The 23,313-nt window shown below is 37.8% G+C and overlaps 1 protein-coding gene across 1 annotated transcript in view; it reads left to right on the plus strand.

Moving 5' to 3' along the window:
* Window positions 1-6,429, plus strand: part of LOC124606114 (carbonic anhydrase-related protein 10-like) — a 719,303-nt gene extending 712,874 nt beyond the window's left edge. The window contains exons 11-12 of the mRNA XM_047138077.1: window positions 4,782-4,827; window positions 4,945-6,429. Coding sequence (XP_046994033.1) covers window positions 4,782-4,827; window positions 4,945-4,967 — 69 coding nt within the window. The 3' untranslated portion in view covers window positions 4,968-6,429. The remainder of the gene's footprint in view (window positions 1-4,781; window positions 4,828-4,944) is intronic.
* Window positions 6,430-23,313: the final 16,884 nt, after the last annotated feature.

Here is a 23,313-nt window from a genome sequence, read left to right on the forward strand (position 1 = left end):
CTTGCTTCTTGCAACAAGCACCACTGATATTCTGATTTATGCTATTTTTAGGATTTTACTGTTGATAGATATTGTCTCATTTAAAATTTGTAACTGCTCTAAGGAACTGCAATTTCGTGAACATCCCAAAATTTGTGTGTTGGCTGCAAATATACGTCATTGCCTGAAATTCAGTTGTGTGAAAGCCACATGTCGATACCGCGTTCCATGTCCGAAATATCTGCGGTGTAAGTGTTAGGTGAGTCACCCTGTACAACACTTTATTACTGGTAAATTAAGACCGCCTAATTACTGCAATACTCACATTATTGGGTTCGGTAATTTACTATCATTTTCAGGTGAGATTATTAAACCACTAACAGAGTTGCATGTCTGCAAAATTTTGAACCTTCGGAGATCAGAAAGTGAAGAACCAGCATCTTTTTTTAAATGTACTGTCAAAAATGATGTTAAAAATTCAGTGGATAGGTGAAGTACGAATCGTAGAACCATAAAGAAAGATGAGTAAAGAAAGGAATAATACACAAAAGTTCAAGTAATGCTCTTTGGACATTACGGAACACACGCTATACGATTTCGCTATGTTCAGAGTGCATAACTTGTCTTATATAACAAAACAGTTAGTGGTTTAAGCATCGCAAGTGAAGACCGCAATAGACTGGCAAAGCTGGTGATGCGAATATCGTAATAATTAGGTACCCTTGACCTAAAAAATTATGGTATTTACATTTACAAGCTCACATGCTTCTGTTTCACAATATGAGAATTCATAAAAGATGTCTATATTTCTTGGTGATGTAATTTTCATAACTGTGAATGTGTATTGAGCACTATCAATTACTGATGATGATTACGTTGCGTGTGATAAATCATTGAACAGAATTCGCCTAGTAGATTTCATACATATGAAGTATAACAAATGTATGTGACGTGTACGGTAAAAAATAATTTCCACAAGAGATTATAACGAATAGGCTGTGCATTAACAACAACTACATTCCGTAAGTCTCTACTCTTAACGCTGTTAAGGGCATTGTTTACTCTCTCAACTTCTATTTATTGATTTAGATATTGTTTTGGCCTTTTAAGTTCATATCGCTCAGCCAGTATCTACCTACATGGGTAGTGCAGGTGTTGGTGACATAAATGTGTACTGTCTTACAGTCCGAATAACACCTCATAAGAGATCATAACAAATCATAGTAGCTATTATCGAATAACATGAAAGGTAAGCCAAATAATTGTACTTAAAATTCTAATTTGATCTGAAGTAGTATAATAAGTCATCTTCTGATTATCCGATGATTCCCGTAACGTAAAGACTGAAGAACAAAGGAGATTATGCACAATCATTTGACCTTCTATGTCACGGTGCAAGAGCTCTTTGTGGCAGTGGAGACTAAGTTATATGTGCAAGCTATTACCGAAAACATCACAGTAGTTTGCACGTTTCGTATCTTCAGATTTCGAGCTAGTAGTAGCGCTTAAGGGGGCTTAGTGTTTCAGCTTACTGTAGTCTCTTGAGGAAAATCATTTGCTTTTCGTAAAATTGGTTACACCAAATGGTAAAAATTATATTCTGACCTTGAATAACATGGGGATGTAACGGCGTCTCCAACTCCTCTCTGTAGGAGTAATTGACATTGGGATTAAACTGACTTCATAGCCAGAAAAAAATTTTTACCCTTCCTCCCGCTCTCCCGTCCTTTCATTCATTCACACAAACGACACACACACACACACACACACACACACACACACACACAGACACACACACACACACACACATTACAAACACCCTGCTCTTGACATGAATTATATACATAAGTTTTTCATGATGCTATAACTACACATAGAACATATATGTACAATAATAGTCATATAACTGCACGTTGAAACCAATATAGTTCACTTACTGGTATATTTATTGATATATAGGGAAGCTTTTCTTGCCCAGTAACGTCATTGGCCTTTCAAGTAGCATGCATACAACGAACGATTACGCAGTTTTTTAACGAGACTATCTGTTTGCGTTTCCTAGTATTTTCAGTGAAACAGTACATAACATATTTCTTCTTCTAGACCCCAAGTGCAGTCTGGTGCTCTGACAAACCTATCTAGAACTTGATATTGCCTTCCACTTAGTCTAAAAGGAAGTAGTCCTATATCCAAACCATATGCATCATTATTATCTACATACAAATAATTTTATTTTTATGTTCAGCCTCTCTGGTACTAACCTACCTTGACAATGGTGCCTTCTTTAGCAGAGAGATGTCTTGAGCCTATTATCAATATACCGAAGAAAGTATGGTGCTAAATAACTTTAACTCGACACAAATCTCTGTCTTCCTTCAGGAGCAAATTATCATATGTTGACATGTGATCTTTTCTTATGACATAACGAAGGTATCATCTCCTGACATGTGATATTTTTTTATGAAATTATATTGCAGAGGCGAAAACCTATAACAATTTCTCAAATCCGCCAGTTCGATGGAAATGCGTTGCCTAATGTCCGCCTTTAACTACGGTCAGTATTGTTGCCCAACTCGCCACAAACATGTCAATAATTATTCTTGCAGCATATAATAAAAAGTAAAAGATATTCTTGCAGCTCATACAACCATTTCAGAGAATCAAATAAAAAATTCTTGGATTTATAAGTATGATCTCCGTTAGAGACGCCACATTGGTTGCATAGTTTGATTTCACTCTCCTTTAGGTTGTTCAGCTAATGCTGCCTTTTTGTTTCTGTACGCTATACATATTTCTATCTCTGATTTGGCCTAAAACATCCTCTTATCCGTTAAACATCCCTCCATGCAAAATCAGCCACAACGTTAGTAAACCTACAGCTAACAGGAATCTTCTCACGTGTGATCGTCCATTCTGATTTACATCTCTAGGTTGTAGTGTACATAAAATTCTATGTGAGTGAATTACATATTTACAGATTATTTATTTCAGCTAGATGAGAATGTGAATCACAAACGCAAAAGATGGGGGAGATGTTACAGGAAGATAGATTATTCAACTGGTAGTAGATAGAGAGATAGATAATTCACCGCTATTTTTATGACACGGAAATAGAATATTGAGATCATACGCTTAGGTGACAAAAGTCATGCGATAGCGATATGCAAGTATACAGATGGCTGTAGTATCGAGTATACAACGTATAAAAGGGCAGTGCATTGGCGGAGCTGTCATTTGTACCCAGGTTTTTCATGTGCAAAGGTTGTCGACGTGATTATGGTTACTCAACAGGAATTAGCAGACTCTGAACACGGATATAGGCACATGGGACATTCAGTTTCGGAAATGCCATATTCCAAGATCCACAGTGTTAGGAGTGTGCCGTGAGTACCAAATTTCAGGCATACATCTCACCACGGGCAACGCAGTTACCAGAGGCCTCCACTTAACGACCAAGTGCAGCGGCGTTTGTGTAGACTTGTCGGCACTGATAGGCAAGCAACATTACGGGCAATAATCGCAGAAATTATCCGTTAGGACAGTGCGGCGGGTTTTGGTGTTAATGGGCTATTGCAGGAGACGACCGACGCGAGTGGACTTGCTAACAGCACGACATCGAATAAGCGCATCCCCTGGGCCCGTGACCATATCGGTTGCATCCTTGACGGCCGGAAAGCTGTTGCCTGGTCAGATGAGTTCCGATTTCTGTTGGTAAGAGCTGATGGTAGGGGTAGGGCATGGCGCAGACCTCACAAAGGCTTGGACTCAGGTTGTCAACAACGCACTTTGCAAGCAGGTGGTGGCTTCCTAAAGAAGTGGTCTGTGTTTACATGGAATGGACTGGGTCCTCTGGTCCAACTGAAACGGTCATTGAGTGGAAATGGTTATTTTCGGCTTCGTGGAGACCATTTGCAGTGATTCATAGACCTCATGTACCGAAACAGCGATTGAATGTTTGTTAGTGACAATGCATCGGGCCATAGTTGTTCGATATTGATTTAAAGAACGTTCTGGACAATTAGAGCGGGTGATTTGGCCACGCAGATCGCCCAGCATGAATCCCATCGAGCATTTATGGGACTTAATCGAGAAGTCAGTGCGTGCACAAATCCTGCACCGGCAACAGTTTCGCAATTGTGGACGAGTATAGAGGCAGCAAGGCTCGATATTTCCGCAGCACACTTCCAGCGACTTTATGAGTTCATACCATGTTGAACTACTGCACTACGTTGGGAGGGAGGAGGTCCGACACGATATTAGGAGGTAGCGCATGATTTTCGTCACGTGAGCGTCTAACAAGAGGTAATTTCGATAGACAGATCAAGTAGGATCTCTGCTAGTTTCGTTGCAATAGAAAATAATCTAACAGACTACCAAATCTAATATGAGAACCTGTCGTCAAGGAATGGGCAGGTAATTAATCCTGAAGTTTGCAATATGTGGAGAATTTTAGACGAGCCCTTCTTCAGCAATATATCAAAGCTGGTTAATCCTACATCTGCTGTTGAGGAAGATGATAAATATCGACCCACACACACTATATACTGTCTTGTGTTAACCACTTTTAGCATTTGTTGCAAAAGCCGTTAAACCAAAATGTTATTTTACGCTAAATGTGTAGCACTACCTATAGAGCAATGTACTTATTTACAGTTTTGAAATATAAGATGAAATATGAATACGAACTTGGTTTGCAGTAAGACGGATAGGGTACTAGAAATTAAATAATGTCAAATTACTGTTAACTTAATATTTAACGCTCGTTTAGAGAGTTGGGTCTCATGCACGGTTTCTCTTTTCAGTCCGGGAGGTACTGTCCAAGCATGTATCGTGAAGTGTATTATAAAGGTGAGAGAAATAGCACACCTTAACTTATAAAATTGAACATTAGTAAATCAGGCTGTAAAATGTTTAGCCACATGTGTGTAACTACATAATAAAGTAAAACAATGTCTCTTGTTTCAGCAAACAGTTGGAAACATCACTGAATACTTATGCGGCAGGAGTTTCAGTGGATAACCAACTAAGAGACCACTGTGGTCCTTGTGTTGTAGTAAATCGTTGAGCTCCTGACAGAGACATCGTGTAAATAGTTTGTACATGGAAGCTTTTTAGGCTTTGGAAGGTAAGCTGCGATTCCTTTAACACTGATAACGTGTATAAGTTTTGTAAGCAAAATATATTAAAAGTGTTTGTTGCTGTATACACTAAGTGTAACCAAAAATTGATTGTGGCGGTTGGAAGTGGAACTCTTTCCCAAAGTTAAGTTTAATGGACTGTAAAAGTGACTGCAACGAACAGTTGTCTTCTTAAGGTGTAGAATAAACAATCTGAGTCAGTGGTAATAGAATACCTTGAAGATAGGACAACAAACATGAAGAAATTTGCTTGAAAATGCTTTCACAAATGTTAATGGAATCGCTTACAGTGTTACATGTGATGTACAATAATAAGAAAATACATATCACAATATTCTTCCGTGATCTGGTCTTCATGTACTGCTTTTGAAAAACGTTGTGTGTTTCTTATGGTGGAAAAAATAGAAATCTGTAGGACGAGATTTGTTCAACAATCATCAGCTCGTGTTTACAACACAAAATAATTAACTTACGTTCAGTTCACAAGCGCAGATAAAATGAGTTACGTATGGTTTACTTTGCCATACTTGGCGGATAAAAACTGATATTACTCCCTTGTAAAATTCTTAGCTTACTTTCGAGTACATTGATTATCGAATGTAATGTTATTTTGCATAGCATATTGTATCAGTTACTGTGAACTCAGGTACATAAGTGGGTATTCGTAGGTATAGTTTCGAAAAAAGAAGCAGCTGTTTGTCAGGAGACGCTGGTGTCTGTTGAGTTCTAGTATGATCAAATATCTTGATATGTCCTTGTCATACGAGTTAAACTTTATTTGCTATGTACTACGCATTGCAACAAAACGAGGGCTACCATGTTTGTATGTTTTTGTGTGGAAGCATATCAGATCTGAAACTTAAAATGTGATTAATTCAGAAGAATTATATTTGTAACATGCGAGTATACATTTAGGTGAGTGAGTTGATTTGAGGTAAATGTGTGATGAACCAGAGAACTGTTGTTTAATTCTGTGTACTTCGTAGTGGAAAGCTGTATGTCAATCAGTTTTTTCGCTTGTCCTTCACGCTGGTTCTTCGAAGAATCATTCTCTAACATGAATGGCGCATGTGAATGAATGCCGAAATATGTGACATTCCGCTGGAGTATATGTATAACTAGTGACATGTAAATCATACAGTGCGGTTAATTTTCCCAGCCGCAGATGTGCCTGGAATATTTGCTAATGTTGCATCAGTATAGTAGAAAACGCTACTGTTATTGTAATGGAGACTAATATATAAACGCTTGTAAACTAAAGTCTGAATAACAGAAGTTATATTGGTTTTTAATAAAATAGTTGCTCAGAGTATTGCACTGTTTTTGTCAGCCCTCCTCATATCCTCTCCTGAGAGTATCTCCTTGCACATGTCATGATTATTCACAGAAGTCTATTGCCTTTATTTGACATTACTGTAAGAACAGGAAAATATAAAATTATAATACAGAGATACAACTTTGCATAGACTGAAAACATTAAGACAGTCCTAAACTTACACTGACATACATTTGCATCAACTACAATTTATGGTGACTTTAGCTGAGATTTAAGAAAGTATATAAGGAAATATGGGAACATCTCATGAAAGCAGTAACTATGGGTAGGAAACAAATCAAGAAAACGTAAGAATTAGTGGATGCTACATTTCTATAATCCAATAAGAAATAGCAGTATCAAGATTCCAGTCGTCTCTCGACAGACCATATGGAGAACAATCCAATATAATACGAAAATCAGGACAAAGAGGAACCCCAATACAATCAACAATTCCTTTAATTGCATGTTAATGTCCGCCTTGGACTGCACTCAAGAATGAATCAATTTAATATCGATGTTGATTCTTGAACGTGGTACAAAACTTCCCTCTTCAGATGAAGGTGTATACATGACAACTCTACGACGAATTATTACTTCTAGCTTCGCCTGCTACCAACTGTCTCATCATAAACTCCAATGTGTTACAACATGGAAGGACTATCCAAATGGTACAAATAATCTTGTAAGTACAAGCAATAACCTCGTGATGCGTTTAATCTCAATGACTATGGAGACAAGACAGTCTAGAAGAGCTTGCAGAAGCAGAGAATGCTGAACATATAATTGTTTGTGCAGACAGCATGGGCTCCCTTCCTGTGAACTCTTGCATAACGAAACCTGACTGGTCAGTCTGCTAGTCCTCCAGAGATAAACCTGTAGAGATACCTACACTAGGCAGCCAAAGACTATTGCATACTTAAGGAGACAAGAAACCAAGCATAGTGTCTCTTTGCATCCTGCCAGTAGGGTATATCTTCGCTTACCATAGTGATGTAAAGGACGTTGCAGTCAAACCTCAACTCACTTTAGATCATTATTTGGAGTTCTTTTGCAACGTAATTAACAAAAGCCCAGCAAAGAGGACCTAATTTCTCATATATATATATATATATATATATATATATATATATATATATATATATGGGACATATCTACATGTCTGTCTACCAGTTACAAACCTCACAATGTTTTTCACAATGATAGTCCTTGTCACAGACAGAAAATGTCCGGGGTAGTGTAGTTGCACAAAGAAATACACATACCGTAGTGAACAATAAGGCAACTTTGTTCATTAAACAAGCCTAAATATTCGGTGACAGTGTAGCTACTACAAATTAATGTTCCTGTAACACAAAAGAAATTCGCTATATTTATAGTTGGTGACGGACAAACTTTAACCTCTCATTCAGATGTAAAGACAAGTTACATAAAATACAGTAAATATTTTCCCTAAGAAAGAAGCACACAAATGAAACACGAGTAAGTATGACGTAGGAGGCGGGTGTGGGTAAGCGGTCCTTCTGAACACAATAACTAATCACAAAATTTTCTAACACATCTGTTTGTCACACAGATGTGCTGCTGTTGGAGGAAGCTCATCAACCATAGTAACAGCCTTTTGTAATTCCTCTTTACTTCCCTAGATTTCCTTTCATGTATTAAACTAATCCTTCTACTCACTCCTCAAACTTTTTCATAACTACTTGCCCTGTAATTTGATCCACCATTTCTGAAGACTCTCCCTTTTCTTTTGCATGTTCCTGTCCCGAGGCATTCAAATTCTCTTGTAATGATTTACTTTTATCTTCCACAGCCTCATACAACTTAAACTTATTTTTCTACTTAAACAAGTTTAGTTTTAACAGAAGATTTTCTGTCATCTGGTTTGAACGTAGTTCTCCCCTCATTTGACTTTTAAATTGAATGAACCCGTCAAAAGTATCTTCCCCCAATAGATTCTAATTTACTTCCCAAGTTGAGGGTTTGTACCCTTAGTTCATTCATACTATTTTTCTGTATTCTTCAATGAGCCTCAAGTTGCTCTCTTGTTATTCACTTACTCCTTCTTTACTAAGATCTAGTTGGTCACTTAATTTAACACTCTGTTCTCTTACATTAACCTGCTGATCCCTTGCAGTAGCTTCAGTTTCCCCTCCTACACAATGACAACAGCTCATTGATGCTGTCGGAATCATGAATTCCTTTAGATTCTGGAATAAGACTCTGCTGTTCATCTTTAACACAGAATTCATTAGAAAGTACAGAATTATGTGAGAAAACCTCACAGCTGCTAATAGACTCAAGGGGAATCACCACTTCATATCCATCTGTATCGACTCTCACATCACCAAAATTGCTTCCTGGCTCACAACAATAGCACTACCTACATCAACACCTTCCACTTGACTATTCTGCAGTCTCCTATTATTAATTAGCACACTTTATTCACCATCCTGAATAGCAGGAGAAAACGCAGCATCACTATTACCTGAATGTATTACTAGCCTAGAGTTCTCACTCTATCTGTACTCTTACCCAGCCTGCTATTCCCTATTTCCCTCTGACCTGGAACGCTCTTCTCTGTTTTATTATAAATGGTCAGGCAAAAGAGTCAGTAAGCTATAATCGAACACGAATAATAAAACTTCAATGAAGAAAATACAAATGCAGTAAGTATCACTGAAGCAACTGACAGTCAAGAAATAATGATACACTGCAAACTCTCTGCATAGCACCGTAAAATCCGGAATGTAACGCAACAGTACGAGATATTGTTCTTACAGAACCAACAATATGCTTAAGGAACAATCGTGAGCTCTGGCAAGCATTGAAAAAAAGAAATCCGAGTTTTCCACAAAAAATAGAACAATAACTCAGCAAGATATTATTATTAATAATGGTAAATGATCAATACTAATAAAGAGATATACCAAAATTATCATTAGTTAAGTCCCAACAGCACCTTGCCTCAGCTGACTACAAAATGTTTTCAAAGTTCGCTACATCCTTTCAAAAGTGAATAAGCAATCCATGATACTAAAATCATTAATTTAAATGTATCTAACAACTTCAAGAAGTGCAAAGATGAACATACACTACCCTCTAGAGGATACGCACTCATAACCACTAAAACGAGGCTTGTGTGATGCAGACCACTTTCTGAACACTGGCAAAACCACAATTTCTTTGCTCTGATAATTACCCGTAGCATCAAACTCTCCGATAGCACATACAAAGCCGAAATATATAGCGACAGTACTAATTCTTACATAACCAGCAATACGCTTCAGAACCAATAGTGAGCTCTTACAAGCACAAAAAAAAAAAAAAAAAATCAACGATTTCACAACACAAAAGATACAGCAATAAAAGTAGGTTAGTGTGCTATGGACCGTTTTCTGAACACTACCAAAACTACAATTTCTTTCCTCTGATAATTAATCGTAACTATGAAACTGAGCATCAAAATATTTTCTATAACTCCACTGTTACACAGACACCTGTTGCAACAGCATATGAGAAATCCAGTCGAGAACTTTACTAAAATTATTCAGACCACCAATTGGTAACAAGTATACTGCACAGCCACACGAATAATCTATAGCACAGAATCAATTACAATTAACTAGCAATAACACTGTTGTGCAATTGTGTTGTCTTGGTATATGAATTAGATCTCAATGATTGTATCATAAAATCAAAAGAAAGAAGAATAATTGCAGACAAAAATTCAGTATTCGTTATAGACGGCCACACAACATTCACGACAGCAAGTTCAGTCCTCTGTTTCCCAGTCACAAGAGTAAAATAGTATTCCAATGAATAGAAATATTCTTTTTAGATTAAAGTTCAGTCTTGATCACGTCTGTTTTAATGGGTAACCGGTTTCGGTTTTTTTTATAAAACCATCATCAGACCTGTGAATAAATTTAAGAAATACTAGATACCAATCTTTAAATGAATGAAAAGATCTAATGAGGTCAAAATTTTTAACAAAATAAAATAAAATTAGTTATACCCATTGGCTCCCTTGGGTTGGTAGGTGGAGCTCTCCTTGCTGCTGTGCAGTCAACTGATGGTTATGAGTACTGAGCACGAGCTTAAATATGCAGAGGCTCCGCCTACTTCCTGTCACACTGCTTCATAACTGCCAATCAGCGTTCATAATATGACGCCATCGTCAAAGTATAAAAGTAGGAAATACACTAATAACATAAAATTGATTCATTTAAATATCTGATTAACAGATAATAATTGTGTCTACAACTTATTTATATTTTAGATAAAAACAGTGAATTATGATGTGTGATAGCTGTGCCCTCTATGGACAACCTTAATATTATTACACTGCCAGTTATATCAAAGATGTAAAATCCTTGGCGTTGTGGTATGTATCGATTATCACAATTGCATCTTTGTTGGATGCTGCAGAATCGTCTTGTTTAATTGTAGTTTTTATGGCAATGTTCTTTATAGCATTAAGTTAGCAGCCAATAGTACGTTCCATATTCTGAATAACTGATGAGACTGCTGATGCAGCATATTTTACATATATTGCTTTTGCCATGGGTATAACTAATCTTATATTTTTAAAACAAAAGAGTAGATGCTTTTATTATAAAATTTCGTCAAAAAGGTCATAATAATATTTTTCGCGAAAATCTAATTGTTCATTGAGCAGCATTGATGATTTGGTTTTCAAATGAGCATATATCTCGATTTCTTCTAGGATATTCATAAGTAAGCCTTTATTTGCATAATGAAGAACTTGTAAATTCTGTTGTACTGTCCCCTCAGCATGATTATTGAATGTTATATGATGACCAAAAACAGACTTTGTTCGTGAGGTACCTGACGTATGTTCTTTGTACCTTACTGCAAAATTTCGACCTGTTTGGCCGATATATACTTTCTCACAGTCTCTACATTGGATCTTGTACACTCCTGATCTGGTAGATTTTCCATTATCTTTATTTACGGTATGTCTTAATTTTTGTTGTAAAGTATTGTCAGTTGTAAATGCTATTGTTATTCCAGAATTTTTGAATAAGTTAGTGATTCTATCGGATATGTTTCCCATATATGTCATCTTCGTATATTTTGGATTACTTATTAGTGGAGTACTTTGTGATTGTTGTACTTTATTAAAAATGATATCTACCTGTCGTGTGTCGAAAGAGTTGGTTTTTGCAATTTGTTTTAAGATGGTCATTTCCTTTTTGATCTCATTAGCTTCTAGCGGTAATTTTAGTATTCGGTGTATCATAGACTTAAAGAATGCTTTTTTATACTTGTCAGGATGACATGATGTAGCATTAATAATAACATCAGTGGTTGTAGGTTTCCTGTATATGGTGAATAAATGTTTCCCGCTGTTATTAGTTATAGTGAGATCTAGGTAGTTAATAGATTTTCGATTTTCATGCTCAACTGTAAATTGTAACTTCGGATGCATAGAGTTTAATTTTATAGCAAGTTTCTCAATTTCGTCTTTTGAACCATTATAAAGTAATAATGTATCGTCTACATATCGCTTGTAATATATGATTTTATTTGCGATATCAGGGTTATTTTTCAGGAATTGCGTCTCAATGTGGTTTACGAAAATGTCTGCTACTGTCCCAGCTAAAGAATTTCCCATTGCTAAGCCATCTTTCTGACAATAGCTGGGACAGTAGCAGACATTTTCGTAAACCACATTGAGACGCAATTCCTGAAAAATAACCCTGATATCGCAAATAAAATCATATATTACAAGCGATATGTAGACGATACATTATTACTTTATAATGGTTCAAAAGACGAAATTGAGAAACTTGCTATAAAATTAAACTCTATGCATCCGAAGTTACAATTTACAGTTGAGCATGAAAATCGAAAATCTATTAACTACCTAGATCTCACTATAACTAATAACAACGGGAAACATTTATTCACCATATACAGGAAACCTACAACCACTGATGTTATTATTAATGCTACATCATGTCATCCTGACAAGTATAAAAAAGCATTCTTTAAGTCTATGATACACCGAATACTAAAATTACCGCTAGAAGCTAATGAGATCAAAAAGGAAATGACCATCTTAAAACAAATTGCAAAAACCAACTCTTTCGACACACGACAGGTAGATATCATTTTTAATAAAGTACAACAATCACAAAGTACTCCACTAATAAGTAATCCAAAATATACGAAGATGACATATATGGGAAACATATCCGATAGAATCACTAACTTATTCAAAAATTCTGGAATAACAATAGCATTTACAACTGACAATACTTTACAACAAAAATTAAGACATACCGTAAATAAAGATAATGGAAAATCTACCAGATCAGGAGTGTACAAGATCCAATGTAGAGACTGTGAGAAAGTATATATCGGCCAAACAGGTCGAAATTTTGCAGTAAGGTACAAAGAACATACGTCAGGTACCTCACGAACAAAGTCTGTTTTTGGTCATCATATAACATTCAATAATCATGCTGAGGGGACAGTACAACAGAATTTACAAGTTCTTCATTATGCAAATAAAGGCTTACTTATGAATATCCTAGAAGAAATCGAGATATATGCTCATTTGAAAACCAAATCATCAATGCTGCTCAATGAACAATTAGATTTTCGCGAAAAATATTATTATGACCTTTTTGACGAAATTTTATAATAAAAGCATCTACTCTTTTGTTTTAAAAATATAAGATTAGTTATACCCATGGCAAAAGCAATATATGTAAAATATGCTGCATCAGCAGTCTCATCAGTTATTCAGAATATGGAACGTACTATTGGCTGCTAACTTAATGCTATAAAGAACATTGCCATAAAAACTACAATTAAACAAGACGATTCTGCAGCATCCAACAAAGATGCAATTGTGATAATCGATACATACCACAACGCCAAGGATTTTACATCTTTGATATAACTGGCAGTGTAATAATATTAAGGTTGTCCATAGAGGGCACAGCTATCACACATCATAATTCACTGTTTTTATCTAAAATATAAATAAGTTGTAGACACAATTATTATCTGTTAATCAGATATTTAAATGAATCAATTTTATGTTATTAGTGTATTTCCTACTTTTATACTTTGACGATGGCGTCATATTATGAACGCTGATTGGCAGTTATGAAGCAGTGTGACAGGAAGTAGGCGGAGCCTCTGCATATTTAAGCTCGTGCTCAGTACTCATAACCATCAGTTGACTGCACAGCAGCAAGGAGAGCTCCACCTACCAACCCAAGGGAGCCAATGGGTATAACTAATTTTATTTTATTTTGTTAAAAATTTTGACCTCATTAGATCTTTTCATTCATTTAAAGATTGGTATCTAGTATTTCTTAAATTTATTCACAGGTCTGATGATGGTTTTATAAAAAAAACCGAAACCGGTTACCCATTAAAACAGACGTGATCAAGACTGAACTTTAATCTAAATATAACAATTGATCACTGTATTCCAAAAATGTTTACCAAAATTGTGAAAAGTTTGTCTAGTCAGGCAATTGGAAATTACAAAAAGTTTAGAAATATTAGAACCAAAATTATGAAACTTGGTATGAAAATTAAATTTAATAAAACTTGCCTCATGGAACATATCATACCAAAATATGCTAAAATCAATATTCAATCCAAATCTAGTAATGTAACATATGTACAACAAAAGAGTAGTATTTTATGGATTAAATCTGAAATTAGAGAAGCTTTTAAGATAAAAGATTTTTTAAATGTCGAAATGTATAGTCTGCATTTATTGCTAAGTAATGAACTCTCACCTTTGATTTTTTCTATTTTACTAAGCAGCATTGATGAGAAAATAGACTTTTTACGAAAAGCGATTGCCCAAAGACATCAGAGAAAAATTGATTTACTCATAGCTAAACAACAAAATAAGCTTTCAGAAAAGGTCAACTATGTACATCAATTTTATCCAAGGACAATGAATCTTACAGATATTCAGTTCACAAAGTCCGAAATGTCACTACTTGACAAAGGCTTAAAATATAACTTAACTCCCCCACTAAATAATACCAACGTTAAACACATAATTGCTGATGTTATAGCAACAAGCAAAATATCGAAAATAAATAAACCTGAAGCATGTAAGATAGCCCTAAAAACGAAGGACTTAATTTTAAAAGAGAAAAATAAACTACATAGAAAAACTGAAGATAAAACACTTAAAAATATCAATAATAAACTACTAGCAGAGAAAGCAATTGTGGTAAAGGCCGATAAAGGAAATACCCTCGTAATTATTAAAGAAGACGATTATATATTTAAAACACTCTCATTTTTTAATGAAAATGGGATCGTTGAAGTAACTAAAGACCCCACTCCAAAGTTCCAATTAAAGATTAAGAAACTAGTCGATGAAAATAATCACCTCTTGACCCCTGAGGAAAAAAATATGATGAAAAATATGAATCCCCAAATACCTAAATTAAGATCACAAATTAAACTGCATAAAAAAGAGAAATCTATACGACCTATTGTCAACTACAGAAGTAGTCCTTCATATAAACTAAATATGAAACTTAATAAAATTTTGAAAGCATTCTATACATATGACAGCAACTTCAGTATCAAAAACAGTTATGAACTAACACAACAAATCCACAATATAGACATTCCAACTAGTGCAAATTTCGCCTCATTAGATATTAAAAATTTATATACAAATATACCAATTACTGAGACGATTAATATAATTAGGGATAACTTAATACAATACAAAAATATGACTAAAGACGAAATAATCGAACTTATAGAACTACTTGAATGCACTTTAGATTACAATTATTTCTCGTTTAATACTAAAATCTATTGTCAGAAAGATGGCTTAGCAATGGGAAATTCTTTAGCTGGGACAGTAGCAGACATTTTCGTAAACCACATTGAGACGCAATTCCTGAAAAATAACCCTGATATCGCAAATAAAATCATATATTACAAGCGATATGTAGACGATACATTATTACTTTATAATGGTTCAAAAGACGAAATTGAGAAACTTGCTATAAAATTAAACTCTATGCATCCGAAGTTACAATTTACAGTTGAGCATGAAAATCGAAAATCTATTAACTACCTAGATCTCACTATAACTAATAACAACGGGAAACATTTATTCACCATATACAGGAAACCTACAACCACTGATGTTATTATTAATGCTACATCATGTCATCCTGACAAGTATAAAAAAGCATTCTTTAAGTCTATGATACACCGAATACTAAAATTACCGCTAGAAGCTAATGAGATCAAAAAGGAAATGACCATCTTAAAACAAATTGCAAAAACCAACTCTTTCGACACACGACAGGTAGATATCATTTTTAATAAAGTACAACAATCACAAAGTACTCCACTAATAAGTAATCCAAAATATACGAAGATGACATATATGGGAAACATATCCGATAGAATCACTAACTTATTCAAAAATTCTGGAATAACAATAGCATTTACAACTGACAATACTTTACAACAAAAATTAAGACATACCGTAAATAAAGATAATGGAAAATCTACCAGATCAGGAGTGTACAAGATCCAATGTAGAGACTGTGAGAAAGTATATATCGGCCAAACAGGTCGAAATTTTGCAGTAAGGTACAAAGAACATACGTCAGGTACCTCACAAACAAAGTCTGTTTTTGGTCATCATATAACATTCAATAATCATGCTGAGGGGACAGTACAACAGAATTTACAAGTTCTTCATTATGCAAATAAAGGCTTACTTATGAATATCCTAGAAGAAATCGAGATATATGCTCATTTGAAAACCAAATCATCAATGCTGCTCAATGAACAATTAGATTTTCGCGAAAAATATTATTATGACCTTTTTGACGAAATTTTATAATAAAAGCATCTACTCTTTTGTTTTAAAAATATAAGATTAGTTATACCCATGGCAAAAGCAATATATGTAAAATATGCTGCATCAGCAGTCTCATCAGTTATTCAGAATATGGAACGTACTATTGGCTGCTAACTTAATGCTATAAAGAACATTGCCATAAAAACTACAATTAAACAAGACGATTCTGCAGCATCCAACAAAGATGCAATTGTGATAATCGATACATACCACAACGCCAAGGATTTTACATCTTTGATATAACTGGCAGTGTAATAATATTAAGGTTGTCCATAGAGGGCACAGCTATCACACATCATAATTCACTGTTTTTATCTAAAATATAAATAAGTTGTAGACACAATTATTATCTGTTAATCAGATATTTAAATGAATCAATTTTATGTTATTAGTGTATTTCCTACTTTTATACTTTGACGATGGCGTCATATTATGAACGCTGATTGGCAGTTATGAAGCAGTGTGACAGGAAGTAGGCGGAGCCTCTGCATATTTAAGCTCGTGCTCAGTACTCATAACCATCAGTTGACTGCACAGCAGCAAGGAGAGCTCCACCTACCAACCCAAGGGAGCCAATGGGTATAACTAATTTTATTTTATTTTGTTAAAAATTTTGACCTCATTAGATCTTTTCATTCATTTAAAGATTGGTATCTAGTATTTCTTAAATTTATTCACAGGTCTGATGATGGTTTTATAAAAAAAACCGAAACCGGTTACCCATTAAAACAGACGTGATCAAGACTGAACTTTAATCTAAATATAACAATTGATCACTGTATTCCAAAAATGTTTACCAAAATTGAGAAATATTCTTATTCACTCCACGACAGTGTCAAGTATCTAAGGGGTCAACAGAAACTTCCAAAAAGGCAACAAGCCGCAAAAAATGACAATTCCCAATCCCGATACTCACATAACATAATCCTCGTGGAATCTGATAAAATTTTCAAACTTTTAAAATTCTTAGCATTACGTGTCCACAAAAAGATCCGAACATAATTTTAATTTCACATAGACGTGGAAAGAGATGTTAAAATAAATTGACAGAATTTTTAGCCTGCATCCGAACATCCATTAATATTCAGCGCCACTATAAGTTCATTTTGCAGAAAAAGCATATGAGAGCATGAAAACTGCACTAGTAGAATTGTACTTCACCTCACTGTCACAGGACCTTTTTTCAAAAGGTCTATTACTAGCATACCAGGGCACAAAAAATTTAATTTCTGAGAACAGTATGTTAAATAACTAGTCTGGAGTCATGTGAGGTATTGTGTAGATCATATTAATCCTGTGGCACATTCAGTTTCCTCCAAAACGCAGAAAGAAAATAGTTCTAGTTATTCTGTTCCCACGCATTCAGATAAAAGTTCAACAGCTCCCTCAATATGATTCCATCAAGTTCCACAACTACCACATGAAGAATACGATTATTCAAGGCATTCAGTAAATTCATCAAAGATAAAAGCATGAATACATGTAACTGAAGAAACGACGTATCGCGAGAAAATATTTCTTGCAATTGATTCCAGATTATGAAAGTAACACCAAATCTCAGTAGTGTACGTTAAGAGGACAATAGATATATAGCAAGAATGCGTGACGCACATAAATGAATTTCTAATAAAGTATTTATAAAATTTTTTGAAACAGTTACACTCTGCATCTCGAACGCCACAGCCAAAAGAATAGGAAACACACATTAAAATAATCCGTATGACATATTGCCTGGAGGCTGCTGTTTCGTGTTCTTAGGCCGAACTTTTACGACTTTCTTGATGTTTCGCTGGCATTGGGGGCTGGCATGGTCAAAGCTTCACCTTTCATTGGTTGTCGCGGGCTGGAATCGAGCTCGCAGTGGAGATTATACACTGAAGAGCCAAAGGAATTGATACATCTGCTTAATAACGTACAGGGTCCCCGAGAGCACGCGAAAGTGTTGCAACACAACGTGGCATTGACTCGACTAATGTCTGGAGTAGTGCTAGAGGGAATTGAAACCACGACCAAAGCAGGGCTGTCCATAAATTCGTAGGAGTATGAGGGGATGGAGATTTCTTCTGAACAGAATGTTGCAAGGCATCCCAGATATACTCAGTAATGTTCATATGTGGGGACTTTGGTGGCCAGTGGAAGTGTTTAAACTCGGAAGATTGTTCCTAGAGATACTTTGTAGCAGTCCTGAACGTCTGGGGTGACGCATTGTCCTGCTGGAATTGCCCAAGTCCGTCGGAATGCACAATGGACCTGAATAGATGCAGGTGATCAGACCGGATACTTACATATGTGTCACCCGTCGGAGTCGTATTTAGACGTCTCAGGAGTCCCACATCACTCCAACTGCATGTGCCCCACACCATTACAGAGCATCCAGCAGCTTGAACAGTCCCCTGCTGACATTAAATGTTCATGGATTCATGAAGTTGTCTCCATACCCGAACACGTCCACCCGCTTGATACAATTTGAAACGAGACTCGTCCGACCAGGCAACATGTTTCCAGTCATCAACAGTCCATTGTCGGTTTTGACGGGCCTAGGCAAGTCGTAAAGCTTTGTGTTGCGCAGTCATCAAGGTTTCACGAGTAGGCTTTCGGCTCCGAAAGCCCATATCGATGATGTTCCGTTGAATGATTCGCATGCTGACACTTGTTGATGGTCCAGCATTGCAGTCTGCAGCAGTTTGCAGCAGGGTTACACTTCTGTCAAGCTGAACCATTCTCTTCAGTCGTCGTTGGTCCCGTTCTTGCAGGATGTTTTTCCGGCCACAGCGATGTTGGACGTATGATATTTTACGGGATTCCTGATATTTACTGTACACTCGTGAAATAGTCGTACGGAAAAGTTCCCGCTTCATCGCTGTCTCGGAGATGCTGTGTCCCATCGCTCGTACGCCGACTAAAACACCAAATTTAAATTCACGTAAATCTTGATAACCTGCCATTGTAGCAGCAGTAACCGGTCTAACAACAGTGCGAGACACTTGTCGTATCATACAGGCGTTGCCGACCGCATCGCCGTATTCTGCCTGTTACACATCTCTGTATTTGAATACGCATGCCTATACCAGTTTCTTTGGCACTTCGGTGTATATAATTTGTGCGCCAAGGTCTTGTGTTTTTGCCAGGTCATATTAGAGCTGTAGTTTATTGGTAGCTGACCAGGAACGGTCATTCGGTGCATTATGGGAATCCAGGCTAAGACTTCCCTGTTTCTTGCTGAAGGTATTCTAATGCTCATGAATTTCTACGGCTTTCCTGAACAAGCAGGTGTAAAGGCTCTCCTCCACAATGAGAACTTCCATGTCCGCTAATTGTGTTACGTGGTCAGTCCCACATAACGCGTGCTGCGCCACGGCCGATATCTCCACCCGTCTCGACCTACAACACAGTTTATGTTCGGTGGTCCTGGTATTGTTGGAGCATCCAGTCACCTCCACAATAGATTTTTCCACATGTGCAGGGTATCAGGTATATTTCCGAAACTGCATGTGGGCCTCTTGTTTTTGCCGATCTGAAGCACATTTTGATTTTCGTAGTCGGTTTTTAAATAGTCTTTAGGACATGTTAGCGCAACGTACTGCCGATTTTTTTCGTCACTCTGAGAACGTATGGCAATAAGGTCGTACCCGACATTTCTGCTTCCGACCTGTCACACCGCATAGTGTTGGATTTCGTGACATTTCTTATGCAACTGCTGGAGTACATATTGCTCCTCGTAACGCTTTCCAGGTGCTTCATCTCGTGATACACTTGCTGTTACTCACATATTCGTATATTAAATTACCTGAAACGAGAAACCTATTACACGTCTTTGAAGTTGCCTTCTCATCTCATTTTCAAGCTACCATTCTGTCTTACAGATACTGGTTTGGAACACTGTCTCATCAGTGAGCTACTTAGCACTGTTCTTCGCATATTATCAGTTTATCTCACAGATTTCCTCTCCAGATTAAAGATAATTTTATACTATGACGGTCATCGCAACTCACAGCCATATTTGTATCTATAACGGCTGATAATGTTGTCATTCCAATACGCATCGCTATTTAAACTAAACTTGCATTTCGTAATACACTCCTGGAAATTGAAATAAGAACACCGTGAATTCATTGTCCCAGGAAGGGGAAACTTTATTGACACATTCCTGGGGTCAGATACATCACATGATCACACTGACAGAACCACAGGCACATAGACACAGGCAACAGAGCACAATGTCGGCACTAGTACAGTGTATATCCACCTTTCGTAGCAATGCAGGCTGCTATTCTCCCATGGAGACGATCGTAGAGATGCTGGATGTAGTCCTGTGGAACGGCTTGCCATGCCATTTCCACCTGGCGCCTCAGTTGGACCAGCGTTCGTGCTGGACGTGCAGACCGCGTGAGACGACGCTTCATCCAGTCCCAAACATGCTCAATGGGGGACAGATCCGGAGATCTTGCTGGCCAGGGTAGTTGACTTACACCTTCTAGAGCACGTTGGGTGGCACGGGATACATGCGGACGTGCATTGTCCTGTTGGAACTGCAAGTTCCCTTGCCGGTCTAGGAATGGTAGAACGATGGGTTCGATGACGGTTTGGATGTACCGTGCACTATTCAGTGTCCCCTCGACGATCACCAGTGGTGTACGGCCAGTGTAGGAGATCGCTCCCCACACCATGATGCCGGGTGTTGGCCCTGTGTGCCTCGGTCGTATGCAGTCCTGATTGTGGCGCTCACCTGCACGGCGCCAAACACGCATACGACCATCATTGGCACCAACGCAGAAGCGACTCTCATCGCTGAAGACGACACGTCTCCATTCGTCCCTCCATTCACGCTTTTCGCGACACCACTGGAGGCGGGCTGCACGATGTTGGGGCGTGAGCGGAAGACGGCCTAACGGTGTGCGGGACCGTAGCCCAGCTTCATGGAGACGGTTGCGAATGGTCCTCGCCGACACCCCAGGAGCAACAGTGTCCCTAATTTGCTGGGAAGTGGCGGTGCGGTCCCCTACGGCACTGCGTAGGATCCTACGGTCTTGGCGTGCATCCGTGCGTCGCTGCGGTCCGGTCCCAGGTCGACGGGCACGTGCACCTTCCGCCGACCACTGGCGACAACATCGATGTACTGTGGAGACCTCACGCCCCACGTGTTGAGCAATTCGGCGGTACGTCCACCCGGCCTCCCGCATGCCCACCATACGCCCTCGCTCAAAGTTCGTCAACTGCACATACGGTTCACGTCCACGCTGTCGCGGCATGCTACCAGTGTTAAAGACTGCGATGGGGCTCCGTATGCCACGGCAAACTGGCTGACACTGACGGCGGCGGTGCACAAATGCTGCGCAGCTAGCGCCATTCGACGGCCAACACCGCGGTTCCTGGTGTGTCCGCTGTGCCGTGCGTGTGATCATTGCTTGTACAGCCCCCTCGCAGTGTCCGGAGCAAGTATGGTGGGTCTGACACACCGGTGTCAATGTGTTCATTGTTCCATTTCCAGGAGTGTATTATTCCCCATGAGAAGAAATTTCGTCATGTCCATATCTCTCTTTAGATTTTGAACTTATTCACAATATTTTTCACTGAGACTCGTAGAACTAGTCATTTTCTTCCTTCTCTAGAGCATGGCAAAAGATATTTCAGTCCGGAACCGTGCGACTGCTACGGTCGCAGGTTCGAATCCTGCCTCGGGCATGGATGTGTGTTGGGTTTAAGTAGTTCTAAGTTCTAGGGGACTAATTACCACAGCAGTTGAGTCCCATAGTGCTCAGAGCCATTTGAAAAGACATTTATCAGATTAATTTAATACACGATATGCTCTCTTAATGCACATTTTGCATTTTTAAGGCCGTGGCTTACGCTATTGGTCACCTCCAACATTTTTAATTGCAGCAGTAATTTCTCAGGACAAGAGCAAACGGAGACTCTCAATATCTACTGTTCGTTGGTAGAAAAGGAGTGACATCATACACTGGATGCTTTTTACACTGACGAACTTTCGTCGAAATTCTCCGCTGCCTCTTAAAGAAAAACCATGGTGGAAGTAATGAATATTACGAACTCAGTACCTTAATTGGCTGATCGGGAGAGGTTTCATGGCATATTTCTTGTTACCGAGCACAATAAAGTCCGGAGTTTTAACAGTGTAATTGGAGTGACGGGGGGATCTTTCCTTGCATCTTGTTACTTTGAATATGTCTGACTCATTTGTACGACACCAGTGTGTTTGAAGTCCAGGAACAGAATTGAAAACGCTGTTAAGGGATTTTAATTAGAGTAATCTGAAACATACTTTGAGACCACGTATAATTTATATATGTTTTTACTTTACTGAGAAGCATAATTTTTTACTCAGCTTCATTATACTTTTTCGTTGAGAGAACACAAAATCTTCACAAAATCTCTCTCTCTCTCTCCCTCTTTCTCTATCTGTCTCACCCGCCATCTCCTCCTTAAAGACACACACATAAACACATACATGGGGTGGACTAAGATACGCAAAGACCGAAATTACATGTTATCAAACCTAATAAGGTGTAGGAAACCCGCTGACATTCAAAGCGGCTTCCACTCGTCTCATAATGGATAATTACAGGTCCTGTATGGTACTCAATAGAATCTTACAGCATTTTTCTTCCAAAACTGTGGAAAGTTCAGGGACCAATGATAAAGACGGGAAGCGATAACACGCCTTTCTCTCCGAAGTCAGGCTAATTAATATTGGCATCTGGTGATTGTGCAGGCCAGGGAATATGCAGAAATTCTCCTCGTACTCACAAAACCAGTCCTAGGTGATGCGAGCTGTGTGAACATGAGCCTTGTTATCTTGGAATACAGAATCACCATTGAGGAACAAACATCGCTACCAAACTGGTCCCATACTCATTGGCGGTGATACGGCCTTGCAGTGTGAAGATATGGGAGTCGAAATCTTCATCGAATCCCAGTTATGTTACACCCTTGGGACGTAAATTCGGCCA

This window comes from Schistocerca americana, chromosome 3, assembly GCF_021461395.2.
Source record: "Schistocerca americana isolate TAMUIC-IGC-003095 chromosome 3, iqSchAmer2.1, whole genome shotgun sequence".
Classification (NCBI taxonomy): domain Eukaryota; kingdom Metazoa; phylum Arthropoda; class Insecta; order Orthoptera; family Acrididae; genus Schistocerca; species Schistocerca americana.